At 33.8% G+C, this 26,075-nt stretch overlaps 2 protein-coding genes and 1 pseudogene across 4 annotated transcripts; 2 read left to right on the top strand and 1 right to left on the bottom strand.

The window, feature by feature from the left end:
- Window positions 1-3,162: 3,162 nt before the first annotated feature.
- On the top strand, window positions 3,163-5,902 carry LOC18109186 (probable protein phosphatase 2C 38; annotated as a pseudogene).
- Window positions 5,903-9,176: 3,274 nt separating this feature from the next.
- Window positions 9,177-13,197, bottom strand: LOC18100257 (protein MODIFIER OF SNC1 11). 2 transcript variants are annotated; one of them, XM_024603859.2, is made up of 6 exons: window positions 12,703-13,197; window positions 11,342-11,428; window positions 11,097-11,225; window positions 10,945-11,002; window positions 10,783-10,845; window positions 9,177-10,560 (listed from the first exon to the last, which is right to left on the bottom strand). In XM_024603859.2, exons 1-5 carry the CDS (start codon window positions 13,002-13,004, stop codon window positions 10,807-10,809), a joined length of 615 nt encoding a protein of 204 aa, XP_024459627.1. In that variant the 5' UTR covers window positions 13,005-13,197; the 3' UTR covers window positions 9,177-10,560; window positions 10,783-10,806. The 2 variants fall into 2 exon arrangements, with proteins under 2 accessions (XP_024459627.1, XP_006381528.2); XM_006381466.3 differs by having other exon boundaries at window positions 9,177-10,558; window positions 10,780-10,845; window positions 12,703-13,195.
- A 5,769-nt stretch (window positions 13,198-18,966) lies between these two features.
- Window positions 18,967-24,568, top strand: LOC7479513 (thylakoid membrane protein TERC, chloroplastic). Of its 2 annotated transcripts, XM_024602586.2 has the most exons (15): window positions 18,977-19,282; window positions 19,358-19,438; window positions 19,531-19,667; window positions 19,748-19,824; window positions 20,426-20,513; window positions 20,672-20,752; window positions 20,837-20,893; window positions 21,212-21,293; window positions 21,843-21,892; window positions 22,042-22,098; window positions 22,253-22,331; window positions 22,839-22,897; window positions 23,598-23,655; window positions 23,741-23,886; window positions 24,287-24,568. In XM_024602586.2, the coding sequence occupies exons 1-14, from the start codon at window positions 19,162-19,164 to the stop codon at window positions 23,830-23,832; spliced, it is 1,119 nt and encodes a 372-aa protein (XP_024458354.1). In that variant the 5' UTR covers window positions 18,977-19,161; the 3' UTR covers window positions 23,833-23,886; window positions 24,287-24,568. The 2 variants fall into 2 exon arrangements, with proteins under 2 accessions (XP_024458355.1, XP_024458354.1); XM_024602587.2 differs by lacking the exons at window positions 23,598-23,655; window positions 23,741-23,886; window positions 24,287-24,568 and having other exon boundaries at window positions 18,967-19,282; window positions 22,749-22,897.
- The last annotated feature ends 1,507 nt before the right edge of the window (window positions 24,569-26,075 follow it).

Genomic DNA, 26,075 nt, shown 5'->3' with positions numbered 1-26,075 from the left:
TGCTTAGATGTTAATTTATATATTGAGTTCTTAGACTTGAATTGAGGAAAAAGTATGAGTTGTTAAAGTAAAGAACTTCATGTGTTGTGTGTAAATGGAAAGGTTGATGAATCTGGACAGTTTCGTCTCTTGACCTTCAAGGAGATTTTGGGTAGGAGAATGAAGGAATTAGGATCAAGTTCCTTCATAGAAATTGTAGTTTTGGATGTTTACTAACTAATGAAATTGGTCTTGCTCAATTTGGAGTCATGGAACTCCAGTTATGGGTCACCAACCGAGACTGGGTCATGACAGACCCTATAGGGTAGCAGGTCTGGTTCATTGATGAGCAATTTTGACTGTCTTAGAGGCAGAACTGGGTTCTTTTTAAAACATAGAACTTGTAGCCTCATGTCTTACCTTTCCAACACCATAAATTTCGCTTGAATCAGAGTTCTATAACTCCAGATATAGTTAAAAATCTGAGGAGATGTCAGACAGTAACAGTTTAAAAATGGACAGTAACAGTCCAAGTGTTTGTTGATGAGCGATTTTGACTATCTTAGAGGCAGAATTGGGTTCTTCTCAAAACATAGAACTTGTAGCCTCATGTCTTACCTTTCCAACGCCATAAATTTCACTTGAATCGGACTTCTATAACTCCAGATATAGTTAAAAATATAAGGAGAGGTCAGACAATAACAGTTCAAAAATGGACAATAACAGTTGGATAGTAACAGTCCAAGTGCTTGTTGATGAGTGATTTTGACTATCTTAGAGGCAGAACTGGGTTCTTCTCAAAACATAGAACTTGTAGCCTCATGTCTTATCTTTCCAACGCCATAAATTTCACTTAAATCGGAGTTCTATAACTCCAGATATAGTTAAAAATCTGAGGAGAGGTCAGACAGTAACAGTTCAAAAATGGACAGTAACAGTTGGACAGTAACAGTCCAAATGTTTGTTGATGAGTGATTTTGTCTATCTTAGATGCAGAACTGGGTTCTTCTCAAAACATAGAACTTGTAGCCTCATGTCTTACCTTTCCAACACCACAAATTTCGCTTGAATCGGAGTTCTATAACTCCAGATATAGTTAAAAATCTAAGGAGAGGTCAGACAGTAACAGTTTAAAAATGGACAGTAACAGTTGGACAGTAACAGTCCAAGTGTTTGTTGATGAGCGATTTTGACTATCTTAGAGGAAGAACTGGGTTCTTCTCAAAACATAGAACTTGTAGCCTCATGTCTTACATTTCCAACGCCATAAATTTCGCTTGAATCAGAGTTCTATAACTCCAGATATAGTTAAAAATCTGAGGAGAGGTCAGACAGTAACAGTTCAAAAACGAGACAGTAACAGTTGGACAGTGATAGTCCAAATATAAAGAAAGGAATGATAACTAGGATTGGACAAAGAATGACAGTAATAATGAGTGAAATGAGAAAAAACATAAAGTACTAAGAAATGACTGAAAGAAAGACTTATTGGTTGTTGATATGGTTATTATAAAACATATCATTGAGTGAGGAAAATTTATGAGATAAACCTGTGATTTGCAGGAAGGACCACAGGCGTGGTGCAACAGCAACAGCAGGGGAGCACGAGTAGAGCTTCTATTGCAGGTAGGTGATTCACACCTATGCTTTCTAGTTAAATTCCATGATTTAATATTTTATTGATGTGAAATGTGAATTACTGAATGTATGTGTATTCAAGGTGAAAAGTTGTTATGTGAATTGCCAAGTGATGAAATTATCACTGACAAAGAAAATATGAGAAGTGTGATTTGAGGCATAAACTAGCATACATTGAGTGTATGTTAGGATTCCGGGTAAGGGGATCACCATGTATTGTCTAGCATACATTGAGTGTATGTTAGGATCCCGGGTAAGGGGATCACCATGTATTGGCCAGCATACATTTAGTGTATGTTATGATCCCGGGCAAAGGGATCGCCTTACATCGACTCCTATGGGGTGGTGATGACGATACCAGTGAAATTGGTATTGGTAATGTGATAAGCAAAAGTAATCACGTTGATCTTATAAGGTCTGGAATGAAGATTGATAGTGGCAGAGGGAACGGTTATTAATAGTTTGAATAAGGAAGAGATGTTAATAAAAAAACTAGAAGGGAAAAGTAAATGAAATATGAATGCATGTTACCCTGTTGAAATTATTAGATATTCATATTGTTATATTTATTGTGATATTCACCTTGCAATAATATGTATTTTGTTTCAGGATCATTGCATGCACAACAAGAGTAGATCCTAGCTTATGTTCCCTTCTTGAAATCTAGGTTCTAGGGAGTATACTCTTGTATTTTGTAAACATGAAAATGTTTGTATAACTTAATTTGTATAATAAATGTTTAAACTTGATTGGATGAATTTAACGTTATAGTTCATATAACCATATTTCATGTCTATGTATTTATATTTATTTAATTATCCATCCATAATGATATTTTGTTATATAATGCATATCATAAATATTATGGTTGATAGGTGTGAGTATAATTGTGGAATTGAAACCCAGGATGATTGGGTCGGGAATTAAGTTATGAGATGTGAACTGTTAGAAGTGTAAACAGGTTACATGTCGGTAACTTGGGACCTTCCGGTATAGGGGGGACTCCTTCGAAATTCCGGTAGATGTTAATACGAAGACCATGAATATATATATACAAAAAAAAAATAACTACTATGTTTTTCTATTGACATGAAATTGTTGTTTTATCCCAGAAATGGGGGATGTTACAATTTTGGTGGCCTAAATCGATGCTAACAACAAGATTCTCTCTCTATCGTCGAAATTCGACGATGCCTCTCTCTCTCCTCTCTCAGTCAAGGATCAAAAAATAACAAAAATAAACATTTGTACCAAAATGAAATTGGAACAATTTCAAGGGACCACAGTTGTATAATTTGCGTGATTGTTTAAGTTAGAGAACCAAAGTAAATGTTTTCGAAACTTTTGGTACGTCACCTATATTTGCCGTTTTTTTCATTTCAATCCTTCATCTTTCAATCCCGTCTTTTCATAAGAATTTGAAATCAATTGCTTTTTAAATAGGATTTGATCGCCCAAAAATAAAGTTTGGAGATCAAACTGGAAAACAAAATTGCACAATAACAAGTTTCCAGTGAAAATCCCACGCGTTTTAGTATATAAGTAATGTCACCAAGTAGGATTGTGTCTCAATGAAGATAGATTGCAAGTTGGTCAAGTTTAAAGGAGTTCAGAACTTAGATGCATTTTCTTGAAACATACAGTTAAGACTGTAGAAAATTGTTCCGTTTCTGCTGAAGTTTTATTTGATATTTCAAATCGACTGATTCTCTAGTGGATATATATTTAACTTCCCAGTTGGCCCAAAGTATTGATTAGTAATAGATGCCTTGGTTCCGGCGCGATCTAGCTATCTTTCAAATGGACAGGCAGATCCTTAGTTATTTGTGATGCAGAAATTGTCTCTGAGCAACAAGATGTATCAGAAACTGTTATCAAGAAGGCTTTGGCAGCTACAGAAGAGGATTTTCTTTCACTTGTGAAAAATCAGTGGCTCCGTAAGCCCCATATGGCATCTTTGGGATCATGTTGTTTGGTGGTAGTCATATGCAATGGACTGTTGTTATATATTGCAAATGCTGGAGACTCCCGAGCGATTTTAGGAGGAGCAGATAGAGGAACCAGGGAAGCTGCTTCAGTACAATTATCTACGGAGGACAATGCTAATATAGAATCTGTGAGAGATGAACTCTGGTCTTTGCACCCCGACGATTCACAGATTGTCATGCACAAGTAAAAAGTTTGGCGCGTGAAGGGCATCATACAGGTAATTTTCTAGCATTTTCATCCTCATAAACCTAGTTGTTTATATTAGAGATTATGCTCCGGCAACTTTGCTGTAATGCTCTCACACACAAGGAAAGCTGTATGAGCAAAATTATCTTAACAGTCAATTGAGCTTTGTGCTAGAATGTACTTCAAGTACTGCTCAAGGCATGAGGTTTCAATGTATTCTGGAAAACACTTGATGAAGTGGAAAGAAATTTTCATAATTTGCTCTACTTTCCATAGCGCTACACTCATTAGGAAAACGATTATATTTCATAAACATTGAGGTGTTATGTTACTTCCGTTCATGAGAACTTAACAAACTGAAATGGTTAAGGTAACCATTTTCCATATATTGACATTTAACTTTGCAGGTTTCAAGGTCCATATATAGGAGATGCCTATCTTGGAATGTCAGAGCTCAACCAAGAGCCTCTACAGTTAAAGTTTAGACTGCCTGAACCTTTCCACAAGCCAATCTTAAGTCCAGAGCTAGAAATACTAGTGCGCAAACTCCAGCCAGGAGATCAAATCCTCATATTTGCTTCTGATGGTCTATGGGAGCATCTTAGCAACCAGGAGGCTGTTGACATTGTCCAAGTTTCCCGCGTAGCGTAAGCTCCCATTCTCAATGTCATTATATGTAGACCTGTTTAATCATCCTGGCAGCTGTTTATGTTAGGATTGTTGCCATTAATGTGCAGCAATCATCAATGGACGACACCGTCCATTGACAAATACAGCAGTTGGAGCTGGAGCTGGAGTTGCACCAACCATGTGCAAACTACCATTGTCAAAGAAGGCTGCTGGTGCAGCCACCATTATTGAAGATAAGCTGGAGTTGGTGGCCACCATTGTTGACAAAAGAGCAAGAGGAGCTACCATGGATGCTTATAAATAGAGGCATACGTTAGAGAGCAAAATGAGAGAGGGAAAGTAGAGCCAAAGATGTGAGAAATGTAGGAGAGAATGGGCTGCCAAGGCAGCCAGCAGTAGCTGCCATTGCAGCACTGAGAAGAGAAAAATAGAGTGAGGTTGAGAGTTGCTAAAGAGGGGATGATTCCTCCTCCTCTATTGTTGTAAATCTTGTTCTCTCCCTATATAATCAAATGGCTTCTCCCGTGGATGTAGGCGATTTGCCGAACCACGTTAAATATTGTGTCAGTGTGCTTAGCCTCCAATGGGCAAATATCAGAACATCACCGGTCGGAATTCCCTACAATTGGTATCAGAGCTGATGGTTTAAAGTGGTGTTTGATTTTTGCTCAAAAATGTTAAATTGCAATGACCTCAATTAATTGTATAATCTATAATTTCCTCATAAGATTTAAGACGTAACATGTTGTGTTAGTGAACTGTCATGATCATTGCAGTTGTCCGTAATAGGCGCACAAACGAAAGATAGTTGTTTCAAAGCATTAACTCAATCCTTTTTTCATCTCTGCAACGCAGGGAATTGCCAAAAGGCTTGTTAAAGCTGTACTTCAGGAAGCTGCAAAGAAAAGAGAGATGAGGCATATGGATCTGAAAGAGATCGATTGCACGAGGGATCAGGAGACATTTTCATGATGATATTAGTGTCATAAGCTGTGTATATAGATTCTCATTTGATCAGCAGTCCTCCCTTGTCTATAAGAGGAGGAAGCATCCCCACCGTATCCAACTCAGTGGCGATCAAGATTCTAGTGTCTGATCTCTTCCAATGCCATCTCCTGTGTAAGATCTTTGGCATGCATCTCATTATCGCTTATACTGAGGCCTCAAGTCTTTGCGAAACCATGCTCCATGTTTTCAGTATTTAGTCACTAAAAAAAAGAGTTCCATCAAGAAGCCTTCACATGGCAGGCCAATATTATGATCCTGACATAGCTGCTATTCATTAGCATTATGGCTCGTAACTGCACATAGCGCTCCCCATATCAGGCTATAAACAGATGGCTCCTCTTGCTTTCTGTGAAAACACATGGCGGAAAGAAATCAAGTTTTTGGTTCTGGGACATTCACCAGCACCTGACGTGCTTGTGTGCTCAAACAATGAGTTATCATTTAGCATTATTGTCTACGAAATCATGAACTCCTTCTTCCAAGGGCGGAGGGGTATACAAGACTGAGGTGGGCTGTAGCCCAAGTAAAAAAATAAATCATAACGATAGGCTGGGTTGCTGAGCCACCTCTGCCTCTGATATATTTTGAGTAGCCCGGCAACACAATGTTCCATCTCAACAGACTCATGGTGATAGGATGGGTTGCTGAGCCGCCTCCGCCTCTGATATGTTTTGAGTAGCCCGGCGGCACAATGTAACAACCCTTCTTTTTTTTCAACAACATCATCTAATTTCTCTTTTTTCACCCTTCCTTTCCGGTGAGACTTCTATTTTTGCAGCACCATCCTCTCGTGCACGTTCCAGGTCTTAATATTTAATTACTTCTGCAGCTTCTCTAGCCATTTGGCCCACGCTTGTACCGGTAGGATAGGGGTTTTGGACGTCGGGAGGGTTAGGTGCTGGAAGTTGAGGTGAAATTTGGAAAGAAACTGATAGAGAATTTTTTTCATCGTCGATTTCAAGTGAAAAATTCTTTATACAACTGTTATTAATTATTTTTACTTAAATTGATTAAGTGTTTATGATATATATGTTAATTGGTTTTTGATATATTGCCTATTTTTTATTAAATTATTAAACAAGAAATTATTGAAAAATAAACTTTAACATCCGTTAAATTATTCCATAGTTTATTGTAGTATAATTATTTTTATTATATGTTATTTTTATTTTTATTGTCTTTCAATTAAGCCATTTCTTAATGAAGGTAAGAACATTTTTATCAATCAACCTTTTAATTGCTCGCCAATGATGTCTGTGTCTTTCAATTAAGCCATTTCTTAATGAAGGTAAGAACATTTTTATCAATCAACCTTTTAATTGCTCGCCAATGATGTCTGTTTTTGTTTTTAATTATCCATACAATGTCCAAATATCTTTTTAGATATGAATAGTCTATCGTTTATTAGATAAAAAGAAAATATTGTCTTCTTGAAAAGATGGTGAACTCCTGCTTGTGAACTTGAAAATTGATTTAATTATATCTTATTTTTATCAACCAATAAAGTGTTGTTCGAACTTTAAGAGATGCCAAATTTGATTTTCTCCTTGCACATGTACAATCTGTTTGCACACAATATGAGATTGACATGCTATATATGAATGTTTCGTATAAAAAACCTACAGGTCATTTATGTCAATAACAAAAATCAGTGACAATTTACCAATATTATTATTATTATATATTTAACTCAACAATAGATTTTTAGTTGGAATAATTAAATTCTAGATTCAGTGATATGACAGTGAAACTCCTTATACTTAGCTCTGCTTTAGAACCTAAAGATAACTTTAAATCATTTAAAGTTGATGTTATTTGCTAACTTGCTAAGAAATTTTATCCTGAAGATTTCAATGAATATGAGATGTATTATTTGAGATCTCAGATAAAACATTATTAGATTGATGTAATTCATCATAAGAGCTTTTAAAATATGTCTACCACTTTTGAATTATGTCGATGATTAGTTGAAATAAATAAGTTGTGGCACTATTATTTGATTGACAAGTTGATTCGTCTTATTTTGACTTTGTTTATTTTCATTGCCACCACAAAGCGAGCATTTTCAGCAATAAAACATGTTAAAACTGTGTTTCGCAATTAAATAAAAGATGAATTTTTAGCATATTTTATGATGATTTATATTAAACGAGAGGTTGCTGAAGATATTGATTTGGATTCGATCATAAATGAATTTTATTCCACAAAACATGGAAGGGTGCAACTTCGATAGTGTAATTTATTTTGAATTTTTTTCAATTTTATATACTTTAAATTTGAATTAAAACTTTATTATTAACTTGAAAAATTTATATATATAAGTTAAAGATTGATCTTGAAAAATAATTTATATATATATCTATTTGATATTTTATTTGTAGAAAAAATTCATGGTTCGTCCTTGCGTTTTTTTTTTGCCCTTGGACATTGAGCTTATTAAGCCCTTTAAGTTGCAGAACGAGCTGTTTCGTGAATAGCTTGTTATTCATTCAGGCTCCATGATGGCCTGCAGCATCGAACATCGTTTGAGCATACCAGCCGGATTCACAGGGAAACAAGCGAAACCTTTGCTCTACTTCTACACACTGCCACCATCTCACGTGAAAGTAGAATCATGCAAAATTATATCATGATGATTCCGAGTCAAATCATTTGTGAAATTACATGTAATTTGAACTCAATTTATTTGTTATTATATTTGAAATAAAATAAAATATTAAATCATATAATTATATTCAATTATATTATTTAAAATTATTGTGGGATTGAATTGAAATAACAACCTTGACTATTTTATTTCTTAATTCAGGAATCATTTCTTTTTATTAATATAAAAATAGAATCTATAAATTATTTTATAATAAATAATAATGCATGGTCAAGCAATATTAACAGCGATGACAGTAGAAAATATCAGGAACAAATGATTGTTATTAACAGCAATATATTATTTCTCTTAGTTTTAAAGATTCTCGTATAATTTTCACGGAATAAAACAATTTATCTACTTTTAAATAAGCTATTCACCATTAAAAACATATATTTATATATAAAAAAATAGTATATTTCAATACCACTTACCAAAGAAATACACATTTGTAAATCCATGATAATAGACCAACAATATATTTTTCTTAAAGACCATTTCTTCTTTATTAATAATAAAAATAAAAGTAAAAAATTTATTCTTGATTCATTCTACTCCACTCAAAAAATCCAAAAATAGTTCGCATCACTATATATATATACCTTTGTAATATGATAAAGAACCAAAGCTAGAAGGGTATTTTTTATTTAGAATTACTGTAAGAAATTAAAAAAAAAAAACCCCTTCTAATTTGCTATTTTTTATTTTTTAAGATTTAAATTCCATTTGAAAATATTCAAGCAGTACTCTAAATCTACATTTGTCACAATCCGTTTCTGGTGACAATATTATCTTCTTCCTGAGACGTTTGAACCAAGGCTTAGGAAAAGGGAAGAAATCCGGGGCCTTGCTTCAAAGAACTCTCCAGCACATTAGCAGGACGCAGGATACAAGCTAAAAAAATGACTCATGCTATAATTTCCCCATATAAACCTCCTAACATTTTCCCACCTCTGTCGATCAATAAACTTTGAAAAATCAACACAAGTCTTCCATCTGACACACAACACATCAAACTAGGTGCCCACATCACTTGGGCAAGAGATGTCACGGCAAACTCCTAGACTCTGAAAATAAAATTCACACCAACAACAGAAAAGGAAATCAACACCAAACACGTATATAATGTTGCAAATATGGAAAAGACAACAAAAGAATTAAAAGAAATTCTCCCAATCATCCTGGTCTTTCCATCCCTAAATATCAATTACAAGAACTTCAGATGCTGTGTTTTCACAATTTGTAATGGAGACACTTAAATCAGCAGCCCAATTATCAAGATATCTTCCATTCCCAGTTGTCTACCTTGCAGAGCAATTCAGTATGAGGCCGGAAAAAATAATCAATAACCCCTTCGAAGTGTGTTCACTGATCTCAAAATACCAGAAAGAATATCAGAAATTCTGAATAACTAACTAGACAACATTTCCTTTAGTAGCCTTACACCTCATGAAACTCCGTTGCATTAAGAAGCACATGCATCTATATCCAGATCTTATACATCAGAACACCTGATAGTATTGTGTAAACACAGGAATTTGGGATGAACTTAGCCAATCCATCCATGGTTTATGGAAACATGTTCTAATGCAGAGTCATGGCATGAAACACAAACAAAAACAAAACAATTTTTTTTTTTAAAAAGGAAAGGATAAAAACTGATTCTAGTTCACTGAACTCTCTAAAGGATTGAAAACATATTCGTGCTTTACATGCATACAAAACAAAAAGAATGCAGCCTTTCTCCAATGTTCTAATTCAAAAAAGCGGGCTTACCTCAAAGCTTGTTTGCTTAGGTTATAGGCTTCAATGACCACTAAATAGCAAAAGACTGACGAATGGCCACTAAAAAGCAAAAGACTGGCGAATGGCCACTAAATAGCAAAAGACTGACCATGGTCCATGGATAAATGCTTGCATCAACCAAAATAAGACTCCATAATTTTATTCATAATTGCCCATTCTCTGGATCACTTATTAAGTCATAAGAATCATCCCCAATTCTTAGTGAAGTAAGAAACATGTTTGAAATCTCAATGTCATGAATGATATGATGCAACACACATTATCTACTCAATACTCATGTAATACTGGATCATGCATAAGCAGCTTCATGAATATACAAGACACTAGCAACGCATCCTTATCACAGTAATGTAGTCCAGCAGAAAAAAGATCACTTGATACTTTCTTTAAATAGGCTTAAAATATTAAAAAATTTCCTAGATTCAAAATTCAGAACTTCTGATATTTTTAGAAGATTTTGAGAAAAGTGAACACTCAAAGTCCCTGTTGATTCCTCTACGCCCCGGGTAAATGACATCAATAGGTAGTCTGAAATGAGAGGTGCCAAAATCCTGTCAAATGCCCTGTAGATAATTATCCAAGAATGAAGAGTGCTGCATCTGGGAGTTCTTTTGTTGGAAAATTAAAATGAGAATAGAAGCCACTAAGAGAATCTCTCATGTTATAACACTAAACCTGACAAAACAACAAAACAAAAACCAAGATTGAATGAAGTAGCTCGATTGAAACTTATATAAACAAGACTTAAAAACTGATCAATAGATAAAATGCCAATTCAAGTCAATATGTCAAATAAGGGAGCTTCCAATGTAAAGCATATTTCAATAAATACTTAACAATTATTCCCTCAAAAAAATTAATACCTGAAAATTAGAAAATGAAATCTCAAATAATACCTAAAAATTATCAAAGGAAATCTCTTTTCAAGACCCTCCACCAGCCTTGCCTGCAATAGCTGCCTTCTGATTGAGGAACAAACAAAAGAAAGTTCAGTAAGGAGAACTAACATAAATATAAATGACAATCAATGAAATGGAAAAGTCATCCATTAAAGGTCTTACTGGCTCAAGATCCCCCTTGCCATTCATTGATAGGGAATCAGATGAACTTTGTGAAAACCTGGAAGCATAGAGTAGCATGTTAGTCATGATTCTAATGAATCACAAGCATTGTAAATTCTGAACAACTCGGAGCAGTTTCCAGTTAAACAGACCTGAGAGCCCTTGCCTTCCTTTTGTTTTCTTCAAGTGCATCTATTTTTGGAGCCGGTGCCAATCTTTCATGACGAGCTTTCTTCTTCGTCTCCTCAGCAGTAGCTGTGGGTGGCACAGGAATCCCAAACCTGGAGAAACAAATAAAAAGTTTTAGAACAAAACTGCGAGAACAGTAAACTGAAAAACAAGGCTGGATCAATTAAACTAAAGCTATTTAAGCCCAGGGTGGGACATGGAATAAGACCTCTCTGCTCTAGCCTTCCTCTTCAGCTCCTCTGATTTCTTCACTGAGTCTGACTCTGACTCTGGCCCCTGCGATCCAGTGCCAAACCTACAACATGATAGGTTCACATGCGACAATTTCAGTTAGTGGATAGAAAAGGGGAATCAAGTTCTTCGCAGACATCTCCATGGACAAAATGCCATTGGCACATACAAACTCAATCGATCCAGACAGCACTTTCCCACACAAAGACCCATTTGCACTTGCACATAAGCACAGCACACCAAAGTGAAAGTTCCTTCACAGACTAAAGCTAGACACCAGGGCCAGCACAGTGTCAAATGCATGCAAATGAGTTCCCCATGCCTTGCTTTAAGGACTCCAACTATTCACTTTGTATTATAAATAGAATAATAGATCAAACCAAATGCACGACTAAAGATCAATTTTGCAACCACTATAGAAGCAAAATTACAGTTTAAGCTTCCCAAACATCAATACATAAAAAAAATTGGTATACTCTACTTCACAAAATCACCAGTTGAGCTACCAAAAACACACTAGAGACAAACCCCATCCCCAATAAAGCATCTCCACATGCAAGAGAAGGGTTCACATATGATAATTTCAGTCAATTGAAAAGGGAAATCAAGTTCTGCACAGACGTTTCCACTCGCAAAACACCATTGGAAGATAGAACTCACAAAAAACACAACCACATGGACGGACACCTGCAGTCATCAACACAACACCCTCCCATGCACAGACCCACTTGCATGCATGCATAAGCACAAGCACACACGCCTAATCAAAGCTTGTTCACAGATTCAAGCTTTATACCAGTGCCTGCACAGCAGCATATGCATGCAAATCTAGAAATGAAGTCCTCCATACCTAGCTTTATTAACTTTCTATTATCCAGTTTCAATTATAAATAGTTAAGCTCCCAAAAGAACACTAGCGACAACCCCCACTTCCCCAAAAAAAATCTCCATATGCCAGAGACATATTCCTTGGTGAGAAAAAAGGCATAAGTTTACACACAAAAAAAATAACAAACCTTCTACAAAAGACTCAGGCATCTCCTAAAAAAACCCAACACATAAGCAGCAGCATCACGAACACCAAATTCTGAACATCCTAGAATGGCCCAGGTAAAAGCCTAAACTGTGGGCCAAAATAATCAAGCATTATGTACATTCTTATTAGATAAATTTGAATCAAGGTCCTTTAATCCCAGGCAAAATAAGCGTTTCTTTTCCTAATTTAACCCCCCCTCCCATAATAAAGAAAGAAAGAAACTCAAAACCCTAATTGCGAAGTTTAAAATAGCAAATAAAAAAGAAAGAATCTAAAACATGAAAAGAAATATATGTTTATACCTTTCAGCACGAGAATTGCGCTTCTCTTTCTCGGAAAGCTGAACAGTAATTCCAAACCGCTCAGCACGGCGGATCTTCTTGTCAGTGTCGGTGGCCGGGGCAGCGCTCTTTGAATTATCGGCGCCCTGCATAGGCCCTTCTGTAGCTGAGTCAACGGTAGATGATGCAGTGTTGGTAGAATCTTCGACTCGATCTGGCTTGGTAGAAGCAGGGACTGCCGTGTCTAGGGTTTTGCTAGGGTTATCTTCAACGGTGATGGCAGCGGCCGCGGCTGTTGAAGGATTTTCTGTTTCAGTTGCCATTGAGAGAGTTAGAGGTGGGAGATAACGCGTTGAAAGCTGGAGCAAGAGACTCTGGGTGGATTTGGAGATGTTTGTTGCTTGGCTCGATGTAGGGTGTAATTCGAGGGAAAAGCAAGCAGGTGTACAGAAGAAGGGGTGCGGGGATCCAACTTATATTTCTTTGGACAAATTCTTCAAAGCCATCCTTCCTTCGTTTAAATGCTCTTGCTATTCATCGTTTGACACATGGCATCTAATTTATTGAAAAGTATACGCCTGATTTGATTATTCACGAATAACTAAAGTGTCGAATTATTGGTTTTATATATATATATATATATATATATATATAAAGGTCAAAATAATTTTTTTATGAAAAAATTAGTAAATACAGTAAGAGAAAATAAATGAAAATATATTATCTATAAAAGAATAAGATAACAATAAAAAAAATCTTAAATACCAACATTGATTAAAAATAATTAAAAAATGGATCATATCTATTGAAATTTATTAAAATTAAATTGTTTTTTTTAATATTCACTAGAGGCGTGTTTGTTTTGCAAAATTTATTTATCTAGAAAATATTTATTTTCTTGTAAAGTATTTTCTTGAAAAATAAATTATTTTTTATTTTAAGAAAAATATTTTTCTAGAAAATTAAAATAGTTATTGTTCATGAAACTTCTCTAAACAAGTTGAAATTATTGACACTAAAATTATTTTTTTTATTAGAATGTGTCTGATTGACCTCTTTTTCTCTAGTCCTGTTTTTCAACAACTTTCTCTCATCTTTCTTATTACTTAAGGATTAAAATGTAAAAAAAAAAATCAAAACATAAAATTCTAAAACTTCAGGGAGGAAATTAATATTTAAATTGAAAGTTTAGGAACCAAATTGAAATTTTTTGCTCTATTTGAACACTGGACTTTCTTTCTTGTTGTTATTTTGGTCTTTATTTTTTTAGTTTCTTTTAACTATAGCTCAAAATTCAATTTCATATAATTGATTTTTAATTCAAAATTTGATTATTCCTCGATACGTTGCATATGTAAGAGCATGCAAAGTAAACAATCTAAACACATAAATCTTAAATCTCACGTGTCTAGCCTTAAATTATTTTTTCCCAAGAGTAAAGCATATCATTCACCCTTTATTAATTTTTAAAAATAAAGCAAACAAATCACCATTTGTTAGCCTAGATTCTAGGTATCCATTAGGTAGTAGAAAATCAGGCTAGGGTTTTTTAAACATAAAAAAAAAACATTTTAAGCCTATTTTTACCTAATAATTACCCTTAAAACCTCAATAAACCAACTTCTCAGCTCAAAACACACCCAAGTTGATTCAAAAGCAAAAAAATAAAGCGAAAAAAAACTTTTCAACTTTGATATACTTTTTTAAAAAATATAAAAGTTCAAAAACACCTCAACAACACTTTTCTCATTAAGAGAGACACATTGACATCAAATTTGACTTTTTTTACTCATGAAATCTGGACAACCAATCTCTTTCTCTCTCATTTACCTTTTTTTAATGACTCTCTCTCTTTTTTCTCTTTCAAACTCGGGAATTGAAATATGGATAGAATAAAGTTTTGGACTAACATATACAATTTCCAAACTAAAGGAACCAAAAATGAAATATAAAAAATCACACTTACAAATTTCTTTTAAAAGACGATGGATGAACAATGACAAAAAAGGGAAAAGCCTTGGTTATTTTACCTCGGTGTCAATTTTGATCCCAAATTTTAATTTTTTTATAGGTAATAGAATTGGATTTTTTTTCATGTAAAATCAAACGCTAACCCAATGTCATGACTTTTTTTTATGCATTGTGATAACCTTGTAGAAATCAGATCAAAATAAATTGTCAAGCCCAATGTCATGACAATGCAATGGAAAAGGACAAAATAAAAAAAATCTCAATGGTCAAAGAAAATAATGTTAAAGAATAAAAAAAATTAAAAAAAAATCATTATTCTAATTCATAATGAATTGTGTCTTTATGCATAGTGATTTTCACTAATCTTTTTGGTTTTTGTTAATAACTAGATTTGTGGTCTACGATACACCACTGGTAGAATTATTCTTTTCTCTAAAAATAAAAAAGTGTAAATGCATTGCTAACGTGTTTTCGAGCAAAAAATAATAATTATGAATTCTAAATCTGATGCATATTAGACGATTCATGTTTTAAATATTGAGATTGTACATACTAGACGACATCTTGTTTTTAAAAAAACATATTGAGACGATAACAAACTTGACTGACCCATACCAACTTTGGTTAACTAGCACAATCCTCGATCAAGGTCATGAGATTGTGATAATCTTATAAAAAGCAAATCGAAAAAAATCACGAAACTCAATTTCCTAACCTAATGTTGGATGATGAAATTTAGAAAAATTCAATCTAACAAAAGGATGAAAAAATAGCTTGAGTTAACTTGAGTAAACCGTATGAGCTGTGATAAAGGTCATGAGAATAAAATAACCCCACATAAATCATATTGAAAGAAACTATGAGGCCCAATTTTCAATCAACTCAGTGATGAAAAGCTAAAAATGAACAAAAAAAAACTCAATATTTAAAAAAGAGCCAAAAAATAACTTAAGATAACTTAGATAAACCTTCTGAACTTGCGACACGGGTCATCAAAATGAGATAACCCTGTTGAAAAGAATTACGAGGCCTAATTACAGACTATCTTAATGTTGAAGGACGGATTGCAAATAAAAAAATATTAAAAAGATTAAAAAAGACCTGAGACAATTTAGGTTAATTCATCAAACCTTCGAACCAGGTCATGATATTAGGATAACCCTATTAAAGAAAATAAAAGGAAAAGATGAATTTTAATTTTCAATCAACTCAATATTAAAGAATGAGATTGAAAAAGAAATTCCAAGTTAACCCGGGAGAACCATCCTAATATCCATGTCTTAAAACCAGGATTACCGCATACAAGGCAAATAAAATAAATTACGAAATTCAATTTCTCAGCAAACAATTCTCCTTTTTTTTTTCGGGTTCAAATTAGTCTTTGAATTGTCAAGTTTTGAATTCATCCATAAAGCTTTAAATTTCTCAAGTCAATGAAATTGATTTTGTTTTTCTCAAACCAAGCATCAACCGAGTGTTGGATTTTTTTTCCGGACACCTTGAGAATGCAATGCAAAAATAACAGAGACAAACTATAAAATTCAATCCTAAATCAACCAAACATAAAAAGGACAAAATAAAAAAAAAAAACTTGAGCAAAAATTCATTATTATAATTCATGGTGTTTATGAGTCTGTGAGGTCACAATGTTTTTCACTATAGGAATTTTAGTACTCCTTTTATTTTTTGATTAATTGTTATAACCCACAATACTTGTGAATTTTGGGCTACAATGTTTTTTTGCTATAGTAATTTCACTATTCCTTTTAGTTTCTTTTAATAATTAATAATAGTGATGAGTCGTGATATTATAAGCAATGAATGTATTTAAATATAAATATGAAGAAGATAACGAGTGGATGTAATTCAGCCTTTTCATAGCCATATTCCGTTTTCTTTAAAAGAAATTCTTAGCCATATGAAAATAGGACCCAAAATTCAACAGTCAACATATTAACAAATAAGTGAGTGACATCTGTCCTAAACCTATTCAATTATCCTCTTTCAAATCACGTACCTACACGTGACTCAATCCCCAGAGCACATGATCATGGGGTGACGAAAAACAAATTGTTTTACTAGCTTTATTCATTTAATTTAAAAAGTTAAGATTACGAGAAAAAAAAGTTTATATTCTTATAAATCTTTCAGTTAAAATTTTATCTAATATAAAATTAAAAGAAAAAAAATTGTCAAACATATGTTATATTAACATTTATGAAACTAAGAAAAAAAACCAAATGCTAGCGTGTTTGAGAATGTGGTTGCGGTTGTTTTTCAAAATACTTTTCACTTAAGAATGTATCATATTTTTTATTTTAAAAAATTATTTTTGACATCAGCGTATCAAAATGATTTAGAAATATAAAAAAATATTAATTTGAAGTAAAGAAAAAAAATTTAAATTTTTTTAAAAGCGCTTTTGAAAGAAAAAATAAAGACTATATTTTGTAAAATCAAAGAAAAAAAACTTATAAACTTAAAGAAAGCCTAAAGAGCAAAATTCATTTATGAAACTAAAAGAGAAAAAGTGAAATTTACGCAAAACAATTTCTAAAAATAGCTATATTTGGTGGGAAAGTTGGAGGATTTTAGAGAACTAGAAGGGTATTATTGAAAACAATTAAAAGATAGGAATAGGGCGGAACATGAATGAATGTTAGCAGAAATGAAATTTACCTAAGCTCTTGTTTGTTTGCTGCTGAAATATCTAAAAGAATGGTTGAATTCCCTGTAGTTATCCTTAAAATGAACTATTCACTGCAATATTTTTCTTTTTTTTTTCCTTTAATTTTATTTTAATTAATTATTTAACATTGTTTTTATTGAGAATCGACCTTCAAAATTGTTCCTCCCCACCCTCCACGGTACTATAGTAGTCTCGACAAGACATTGATTTTTAATTTTGCAAAAATCTATTTACTTTTATTGTTTGCATGAGAGTGAAAGTTATAAAATTAAAATTAAAAATGGATAGAAAAAGGCAATCCTGTTATAAAAAAACTTTTCTCTCTTGGTTTTTTTTGATAAATTTTACTCAGTGGTTTTATCAAAGATTCTTTTTGATCCATTTAGTTTGGGGATCAAATGTTTTGATCCAAAACTTTATTTTATTTTTATTTTAATCCATGATTTGAGATAGAAAAGTCATTGAAAAACAATGAAAAAAAGAGAAAGTTATCGGTTGGTCAAGATCCTGATCATGAAAAAGGTTGTTCTTAGCGTTAACATGTTTCTTTCGATAATAAGAGTTCTATTAATATGTTTTTTGACCTTAATCTTGCCTAAAAAGAGATCCGGTCCTATGAAATGTTTTAGAATCATGTTAATTTTGTGTTTTAGAACCAATTTTTTCCAAGTTTAAAAACACAAATGAATTTTTTAAACGTCTATAGAGTATTTCTTAGATGTTTTTCATGTGAAACTTTGGCCAAATCAATTAGGTCAAACCTTAAGACTCAGGTCCACCCAAAGTATCACCATGATAACTCTTATTAAAAAAATTAAAACAACAAAATCTACAATTTGTTTAAGCTAAATTTGGTTTTTATCATGTCGTGGATGGACCCGTTAAATTAAACAAGTTATATTAGCTCAACTCCTACACAATTTGAAAACCATACTAAACATAAAGCCGAGTTCAGAACCTCTAGTTCGATCCATATGATTTAATGAGATAAAAAAATATTTTAATTAGATAAATATCTGTTTTATTTTTATTTTAAAACATCTATTTTTTTTTATGTTATTGGTGATTTTTTTAATAAATAAATGATATAGAGTAACACAATGTTTTTTTTTATAGATAATATATATTAATAAGAGAAAGAGGGGTTATCAATTATCATAGCAAATTATTTTATTTTATTTTAATTATTGTTTTTTTTATATATAAAAAAACTCTAATGACTTTTTTTTGTGTGTAAAAACATCCTAATAACATTAAGAGAGCGTTTGGGAACGCGGTGCAAATCATGTTCCTAAAAAATTTAATTTTTTATTTTTTGCTAAAATTTAATATGACTTGTATGTTTTGGATAGTTTTGATGTGCTGATATCAAAAATAATTTTTTAAAAATAAAAAAAACATCATTGACATGTATTTTAGCACAAAAAATTATTTGAAAAGTAATCACTACCACACTGCGAAACACCCTCTAAAAATTATTGTGCATAAAAGCCTCCCTTTTCACATTTTAAATTTACAATCAGAATTTTTCTTCCTGTTTTAAAACGCTTTGATAGTATTTTATTTGTGTATTTTTTTTTTAATCTAACTCATGGTGAATCGCTGGCCAGGTAACTTTTATCTAATCTGCCTGTTACGCAAACCTAGAACACAGGAGCTGGAACTTGTAGTGCTGCTGGATCGCACAAGAGACTGTTAAATAAGCCAAACCATCTCTCTCTCTCTCTTCCATTCTCATCGCTCCATTCCCTTTTTTCTTATTTGGAATTTGAACTCCAAATTCTCCATCTAAACTACAAATCCCTAAAAAAAAAAACACAATGAGATTAACTTCAGTAATCCACAATAATAGCATCATTCCACTCTCCCTCAAGGTTTCGCCAGCTAATTACACTTATAGTGTCCAATTCTCTCATCCTCATTTCCCTTCTTTCAATTCAGGTCCACTCTCTCCCTCCCTCTCTTTACATTTGCATGAAATCAGTTTTTAATCGTTGTTCAAATGTTGAATTGCAGTTATTAGCAAACGCCGTGGCCAGAATTCTCCAATTTCATGTGCAAGAGGCACTGAACAGGAGGATGATCTATCCCCTTCAGGTTTTTGTACCCTTTTTTTAAGGGATTACAGCTTTGTTCATATAAATTGGGCGTATCATTTGCTCTTTTTTTTTTCCTCTTTAAATCTGCAGAAGCTGTGAAGACGAGTTCTCAGACACGCGATGATGTTAGCAAATTTATTACCTCTACTGCTCCCCCTTCTGTGGATAAAGCAGAGGAGAAAGTTAAAGGAAATTATAAGACATCGATTAAAACTGTTGCTTTATGTGTAAGTGACTTTGTGCATCCTGAATCTGTTGGTTCCGTCATTGTCTAGCTTCGAATAAATGTATTCAATGGTTCTTGCAGGTGTGCACTGCTGTGGCATTTGGCTTTGGTATTGGTTTGAAAGATGGTGTTGGCAAGGCGTCTGAGTTTTTTGCCGGGTACCATAATTTTACCCTGTGAAACCCCCACCCCCACCCTTTTTTTCCCCTGTTGATTCGACGCATGATTTGTTTATTTTGGATTTTCTTTTTATATTATGCATCATGTTAAGATTTAGGACCTACAAGAATTTTTTTTTAAAAAGTGCTAAAATGTAAGAATGAAGGAAAATGAGATTGTGAGAGTATGAAACAGGTGCTATTATTGTCCTGGAAAGGATCTATGTATGTAGTAGGTATTGTGTAGTGAAAAATATTATGCCCAGTTGCTTAGGCCCTGGTCTGTATTTTGGCGTTCATGGAACCCTCTTTATTAATCTGTATTGATGGCAATGGAGAATTGATAGGAATATAGTATGAAGCTCCTGAAAAGATGCGGTTGGTGAAACTAGCTAGTTCTGGGTCGTTTCTTTAAGAAGCATTTTTTCACTGCATATATTTTGCATTTTAAACTTTAATTTCTACAATTGTTTCTGCTAAGTGTGGTCCAAAATAGCTATTTTCTTTGATGTCTTTGTTTGATATCTTGTCTTGCATTTGCCAGTCTGTACCATTAAGCTTGAGTGATATCCACCATAATGAATATCATGGATCATTTCAGGTATATTTTGGAGCAAAGCTTGTCGGTGGACAATCTATTTGTCTTTGTTCTGATTTTCAAGTATTTTAAAGTGCCACTTATGTATCAGGTAATGCAATGGCTTTCTATTTACAACATGAACATTATGATCATACATAATGCAGTCTTGGACTTCCAATCTATTATTCATGAATATTTTTATCCATACACCCCAATACATTCCATGTAAACTGTGATAATGGAAAATTTGACGTGTTGGAAATATAGAATCGGGTGCTTTCATATGGAATTGCTGGCGCAATCATCTTCCGTTTGTCATTGATACTTCTTGGAACAGCTACTCTCCAGGTAAATCCCTAGTTGAGAGGCAAGTTTTTGCATTTTCTCCGTCTATGAGCTCTTTTTTCTGATTTTTCTGTTTTGATGTTTTAGAGGTTTGAGGCAGTCAACCTATTCCTGGCTACAATACTCCTTTACTCATCTTTCAAGGTGACATATCTTTTCTACGAGGACATAGAAACTGTTGGTGATCTATGCCTTCCATTTCCTTAATTACTTTTCAAAACGGGCTATAAAGACAAGAAATATACTAGCTCTTTAGCTGGTTTTGTTGGGAATTCACTGTGGGCCAGATATCAGGTCTCTTCTTGAGCCTGGAAACCACCTCCATTATTGCATATTTCAATTTTTGATTGTTGAATCTGTCATTTTTGTGACAGTTTATTTCACCTACAGCATGTGGCCCTTTGTGTTAATTCCCATTGCTTAAATTAATGTAGACTTATTGCTTTCCTTGTGTAACTGTAGCTATTTGCCACTGAAGAGGATGACAGCGACCTATCAGACAACTTTATAGTGAAGACGTGCCAGAGATTTATCCCTGTCACTTGTAATGTCCTTCTGTGCGACATTTACTTTCTTTAAAGTTTGTTTTTGATCCTTGAAATTATTAGAGACTTCCATCGAGCAAATTAAACCTCAAAATATGAGGAAACCTAGATCCAGAACTTCAGATTTCCAGGAAGCCCCAATGTGGTTAGAAATAGACCAATTAGTCTAATGTCGATGACAGTGGCTAGAGGTCCTTGATAATAAGATACGAGAATGACAATTGTCATTCAGTATCATTTTGAAATGGTTTTTTTTTTTGTTGATTGGAATCAAAAGAACCAAGACTCAACAAACTTTAACTTCATTAAAAGTTGAAGGGTCAAAATAATTAGGGACCCCCCCTCCAAAAAAGAAAAAAACCTCTCTTGCTTTCTCTCTACTTCATAAAAGTATATTGCTTATGTAATTTCGTTACGTTGACATATTGTGTTAGCCTTCCATAAACAAACAAACAAAAACTTAAGGGTCAAAATATATTGAGTCACAAACTTTGAACTGATTTATAGTTACAATATTTTTGATATTTTTTTTGTCCTTAATGTTGCAGCTAATTATGATGGGAACAAATTCATAACACGTGAGGATGGTTTGTGGAAAGTAAGTCATTCATGACATGGAAATGGTCCAACTAGTTACGTTAGTGCATGAAAAATAATATCGCATCATAAACTTAGCATAGAGGCTTTTATACATCCTAAATTATACTAAGTACTTTATTTCTAACAGGCATCAACCATTTTGGGCAGGCTACACCCTTACTTCTGACAGTAGCAGTTATTGAGCTCAGTGATATAGCATTTGCTGTAGGTTCTCTTTTTCTTCATCTCTGTGACACCTGCACACACAGAGGAAAATAACTGTATATATCCAACACATTTTTACCATGTATGTAAATATGAATGGATTTGCTGATTGATGTTGTCTATAGAATGTTCACACATTGTTCATGTTCTTTAGGTTGACTCCATACCAGCTGTTTTTGGTGTTACACGGGATCCTTTCATAGTTTTTTCTTCTAATCTCTTTGCCATTTTAGGTAATTCTATTTTGTTTTAATATTAGGCTTACAATTGTTAATTCCATATCTGAAATCCACTGTGTTTGATAAATGGATAAAATCATAGCATTTAGAAGTTGGATGTGTTTCTCTATTTTTCCTTTTCTTGGTCCAAACACACACACACACACACAAAAAGAACAGAAAAGAAAAGATGAGAGAAAGGGATGAAAGAAAGAAGAAAATCTCTCTCTATGCGTGCCCATTGCCACTCCACTTAGTACTTGGCAAAACCAAAAAAAATTCAAGGTTTTTAGGCTACCAGTACTGCACATCCTGTGTGCCTCTGATACAATATATTTCAACATATGGTTTGGTTTTGCATCTTCAATTTTAAACTGCTATTGCCTTATCTTTGTTCTTCTACAATTGAGTTACCTTATAATTGAACCACAGATGTATCTGTACTGATTATGGAATACTTCTGAAGTCAAATAAGAGATGACTCCATTAGAGGCTGATTGGCCACATTCCTGTCTAATGTAGGTCTGAGGTCTCTTTACACACTAATTTCTGAGGGTATGGCAGATTTGGAGTATTTACAGGTAAATTGTTTTTATTGTTTACATGAATCATTGACTTCTGCCGTGTACTCCACTTTAATTTTGTGCAAGACAGTCATGATGTACCAGTTTTCATGGGTTCTTAGTTGCGTTTGTTTTAGCTCATTTCCTTCATTTTATAGTTTTTGTGGTTTGTTCCATGCTAGAACCATTAATAGACAATCTAGGTTGCCACATTAAATATTTCTATTAGATGAAAGCTGTTCATGCTAGGGATGATGTAGTTCGGAATAAATACAACGAACTTCTATGTTTTGATGTTCTGTCAAGGAGAAACAACCTTAAATATCAAAATTTCCTAGATGGCAAAATGTATTTGCTCAAATGAGAGATCAGGGTAAGATAGGAAAGCACATGAGAGGACCTTCTCTGTAATTGAATTCTATCAACCGCAAGTCACTTGCAATTCTCTATACAATTGCATCATCTATCCACTCAATACCCATAAGGATTTCTTACATGCAGACACATCAAGCCTTAGATAAAATTCATGTTCTGGTCTAGGCAAGGTTAATCTGTGAAACATCCAAGGAATGAGAGGAGTATACCTCCTTTGTGCAGTTCATAAACTAACTTGCTGTCACTTTGTCCAGTTATTGCAGTCACTCTATGTTGACAAGTATGAATCTATATTCTATACTTACAGGATCTTTTTTTTTTGTCTTGCGTTTGTGTTCCTCAGCCATCGATAGCTATTGTTCTAGGTTTCATTGGATGCAAAATGATTCTGGATTTTATGGGTGGGATCTTCTAGCCCTTTACTGGTTCTACTTTCTGATAAATTTTCATTTCACTCAAGCTCAAGATTTCATTTTTTTAATGCAGGTTTTCACATATCAACCGAGGCGTCCCTTGGATTTGTGGCAACAAGTCTTGGTGCAGGCGTCCTATTGAGTCTAATGAAGAAGTCTGACTAGCTAAAGAAGCAATTGAAGATATGGATCCAAATATTCTTTGCTACAACATAAGTGGTAAACTTGTTTCGTTTCTTTTTTCCTGTCTTGTTCACTTTAAAAACAGTAAGATTAATACAAGATGTATGAGCCTCAGTAAGAAACTGCTCCAAATGGGAGTTTGTTACGGGGAAATCTCATCATATGTCCTAATGGATTATATTTAAAATCTCAGAGATTATATGTGCAACTCTTGTATAAAGGGCAATTCTCCTTGCCTAATATAGAAGTAGTTTTGCTCTTTCCACATTTTATAACTAAGTTTTTTCCTATCTAATGACTTGAATTTGTTGGCTCTTTCTGCATCATGTGACTTTTCTATAATTTCAAGAATGGTAGTTAGCTGAATATCCTTGACAGAATAACATCTTAATACTTACAAGTCCAAATTTATGATGCTATTCCTGTATATTTGCAGGCAACATATAATGTGGCACAATGGAGGATCATTGAAGGAAAAGCAAATGAATAAACAACCGAGTAAGAAATCATGATCTTCAAACCCTGTATAAACACTATTATCAAGCACACCTATTAACTGGATCATACCTTTTATCATGTGTAATAATCATATGCTCCTGATCCAGTTTTCTCTCTCTTGAAATATTGTTTCTTGAACTTTTAATACACGAGCTCCCTTGGCTATAAAGAGATAGTGGACCTCGGTTAAGTATGAAAACCCTGGTTGAGAATGCTTTTACCACCCCTCTTCATATTACCTGCATGCGTAGGTTATGCCCTTTGACATTGATCAAGATCTCACGCCACTGGAAGTAACTGTATTCTCTTGCTATTTTAGTATTGGGAATGCATGCCATATTACATGATTTTAAGTGCGTTTAAGTTCCTGTTTAGTAATACGGCTTCATATCTTTTGAAAGAGTGTCTAGACAGTAAAAGCATCAAAATGATGATTTTTAAAGTGATTTTAGATGGTTTTGATACGAAGATGTCAAAAAAAAAAAAAAAAAACACCTAAAAAGCATCAATTTGGTATATTTTCAAGTGAAAAACACCTGTATTGTATTACTAAATACACACTAAAAGGTCATAACAACAACAGTTTCAAGGTATTAAGGAGCAAGTTGCCTGCTTCCATTAGGGTATCATTGCCATGGACACCCCTCTCTCGTTTCTTCCCGCTTGCCTGTGCAATTAATTATGCTGCTTTTAAAATCAGGGACACTTTCAGACAAGTAACAAAGGCGAACTAATAAAAATACAGGGTTCTTTGGAGAGGAGATGACTGATCAAAATATTCGTTGTGCTTGTGCCTTGACACTAGCTATAAGTTCATGGACCGTGCGGGCTGCTGGCTTGGATATGCTCTAGAAGTTGTTTAGATATGTATGCCTTGGTTATACATGGTCTTGGGTCCAGGCACACGCAAGCTCTCCAGATTAAACGAAGTTCGAATTTCCCTGAGATTAACTCATCAAAGATGGCGTGAATGCCAGGCTAGACTTAGGGAGGGATCTGTTTGGGAATATTGTTAGCTTTGATATGGGCTTCTGAGAAAATGTTGTCTAGGGCGGGGTGGCTGTTGGATTGATTGAAAAAAAATAAAATCAATAATTGTGATACTGAAAAATGAACCACTGACCACCGCGTTGCTATAGCATGATAGACCTCCAAATAAGAAAAAAAAGAGGAGTTTTGGTGAGAAATAAACCCTTCTCCACGTGTTCCCAGGCATCCTCCAAGATTCTCTCTTTCGGGAAACAAGACATAAAATACCAGAACTCGAGGTTGATTAGTGCATGGAGAAAGGATTTAGCCATGCTTACATATATGCAGCAGCCATACTCCCTTCTATATTTCCTCTCCTCACACGAAGCAAGCTTTGGAACTCTCCGTCTTTCAAGTTAAGCTCAGGCAACCGTGTAAGCTTAATTCAAAAACTTCTCAAATTATTCTTGGGGTTATAAATCTTATTTCGTTCGAACAACCTCTTTTCTTGTAAAGTTCTCTCTACAAAAATGCTGAAGAGGTTCTTCTACCATCCCTGATTCTACTTCCAACCCATCTCCTCTCTTTGATAGAACTACTAGGTTCAAATCCATTTCTTCACTTTTAGATTTGATACCCTTAGTTTTAGATTCATTTGTTTTTTTCCTTAAACTTTATTGTCACCATGTTTTATAGTCTCTGGGTTTTGAGAGAGAAAAAAAGAAATAATCGGAAAAAGAAATCATTATAGTTATCAT

The sequence above is a fragment of the Populus trichocarpa genome, chromosome 6, assembly GCF_000002775.5.
Source record: "Populus trichocarpa isolate Nisqually-1 chromosome 6, P.trichocarpa_v4.1, whole genome shotgun sequence".
Lineage (NCBI taxonomy): Eukaryota > Viridiplantae > Streptophyta > Magnoliopsida > Malpighiales > Salicaceae > Populus > Populus trichocarpa.
The sequence above is the reverse complement of the archived record's forward strand: the minus strand, read 5'-3'. Positions and strand labels throughout refer to the sequence as shown.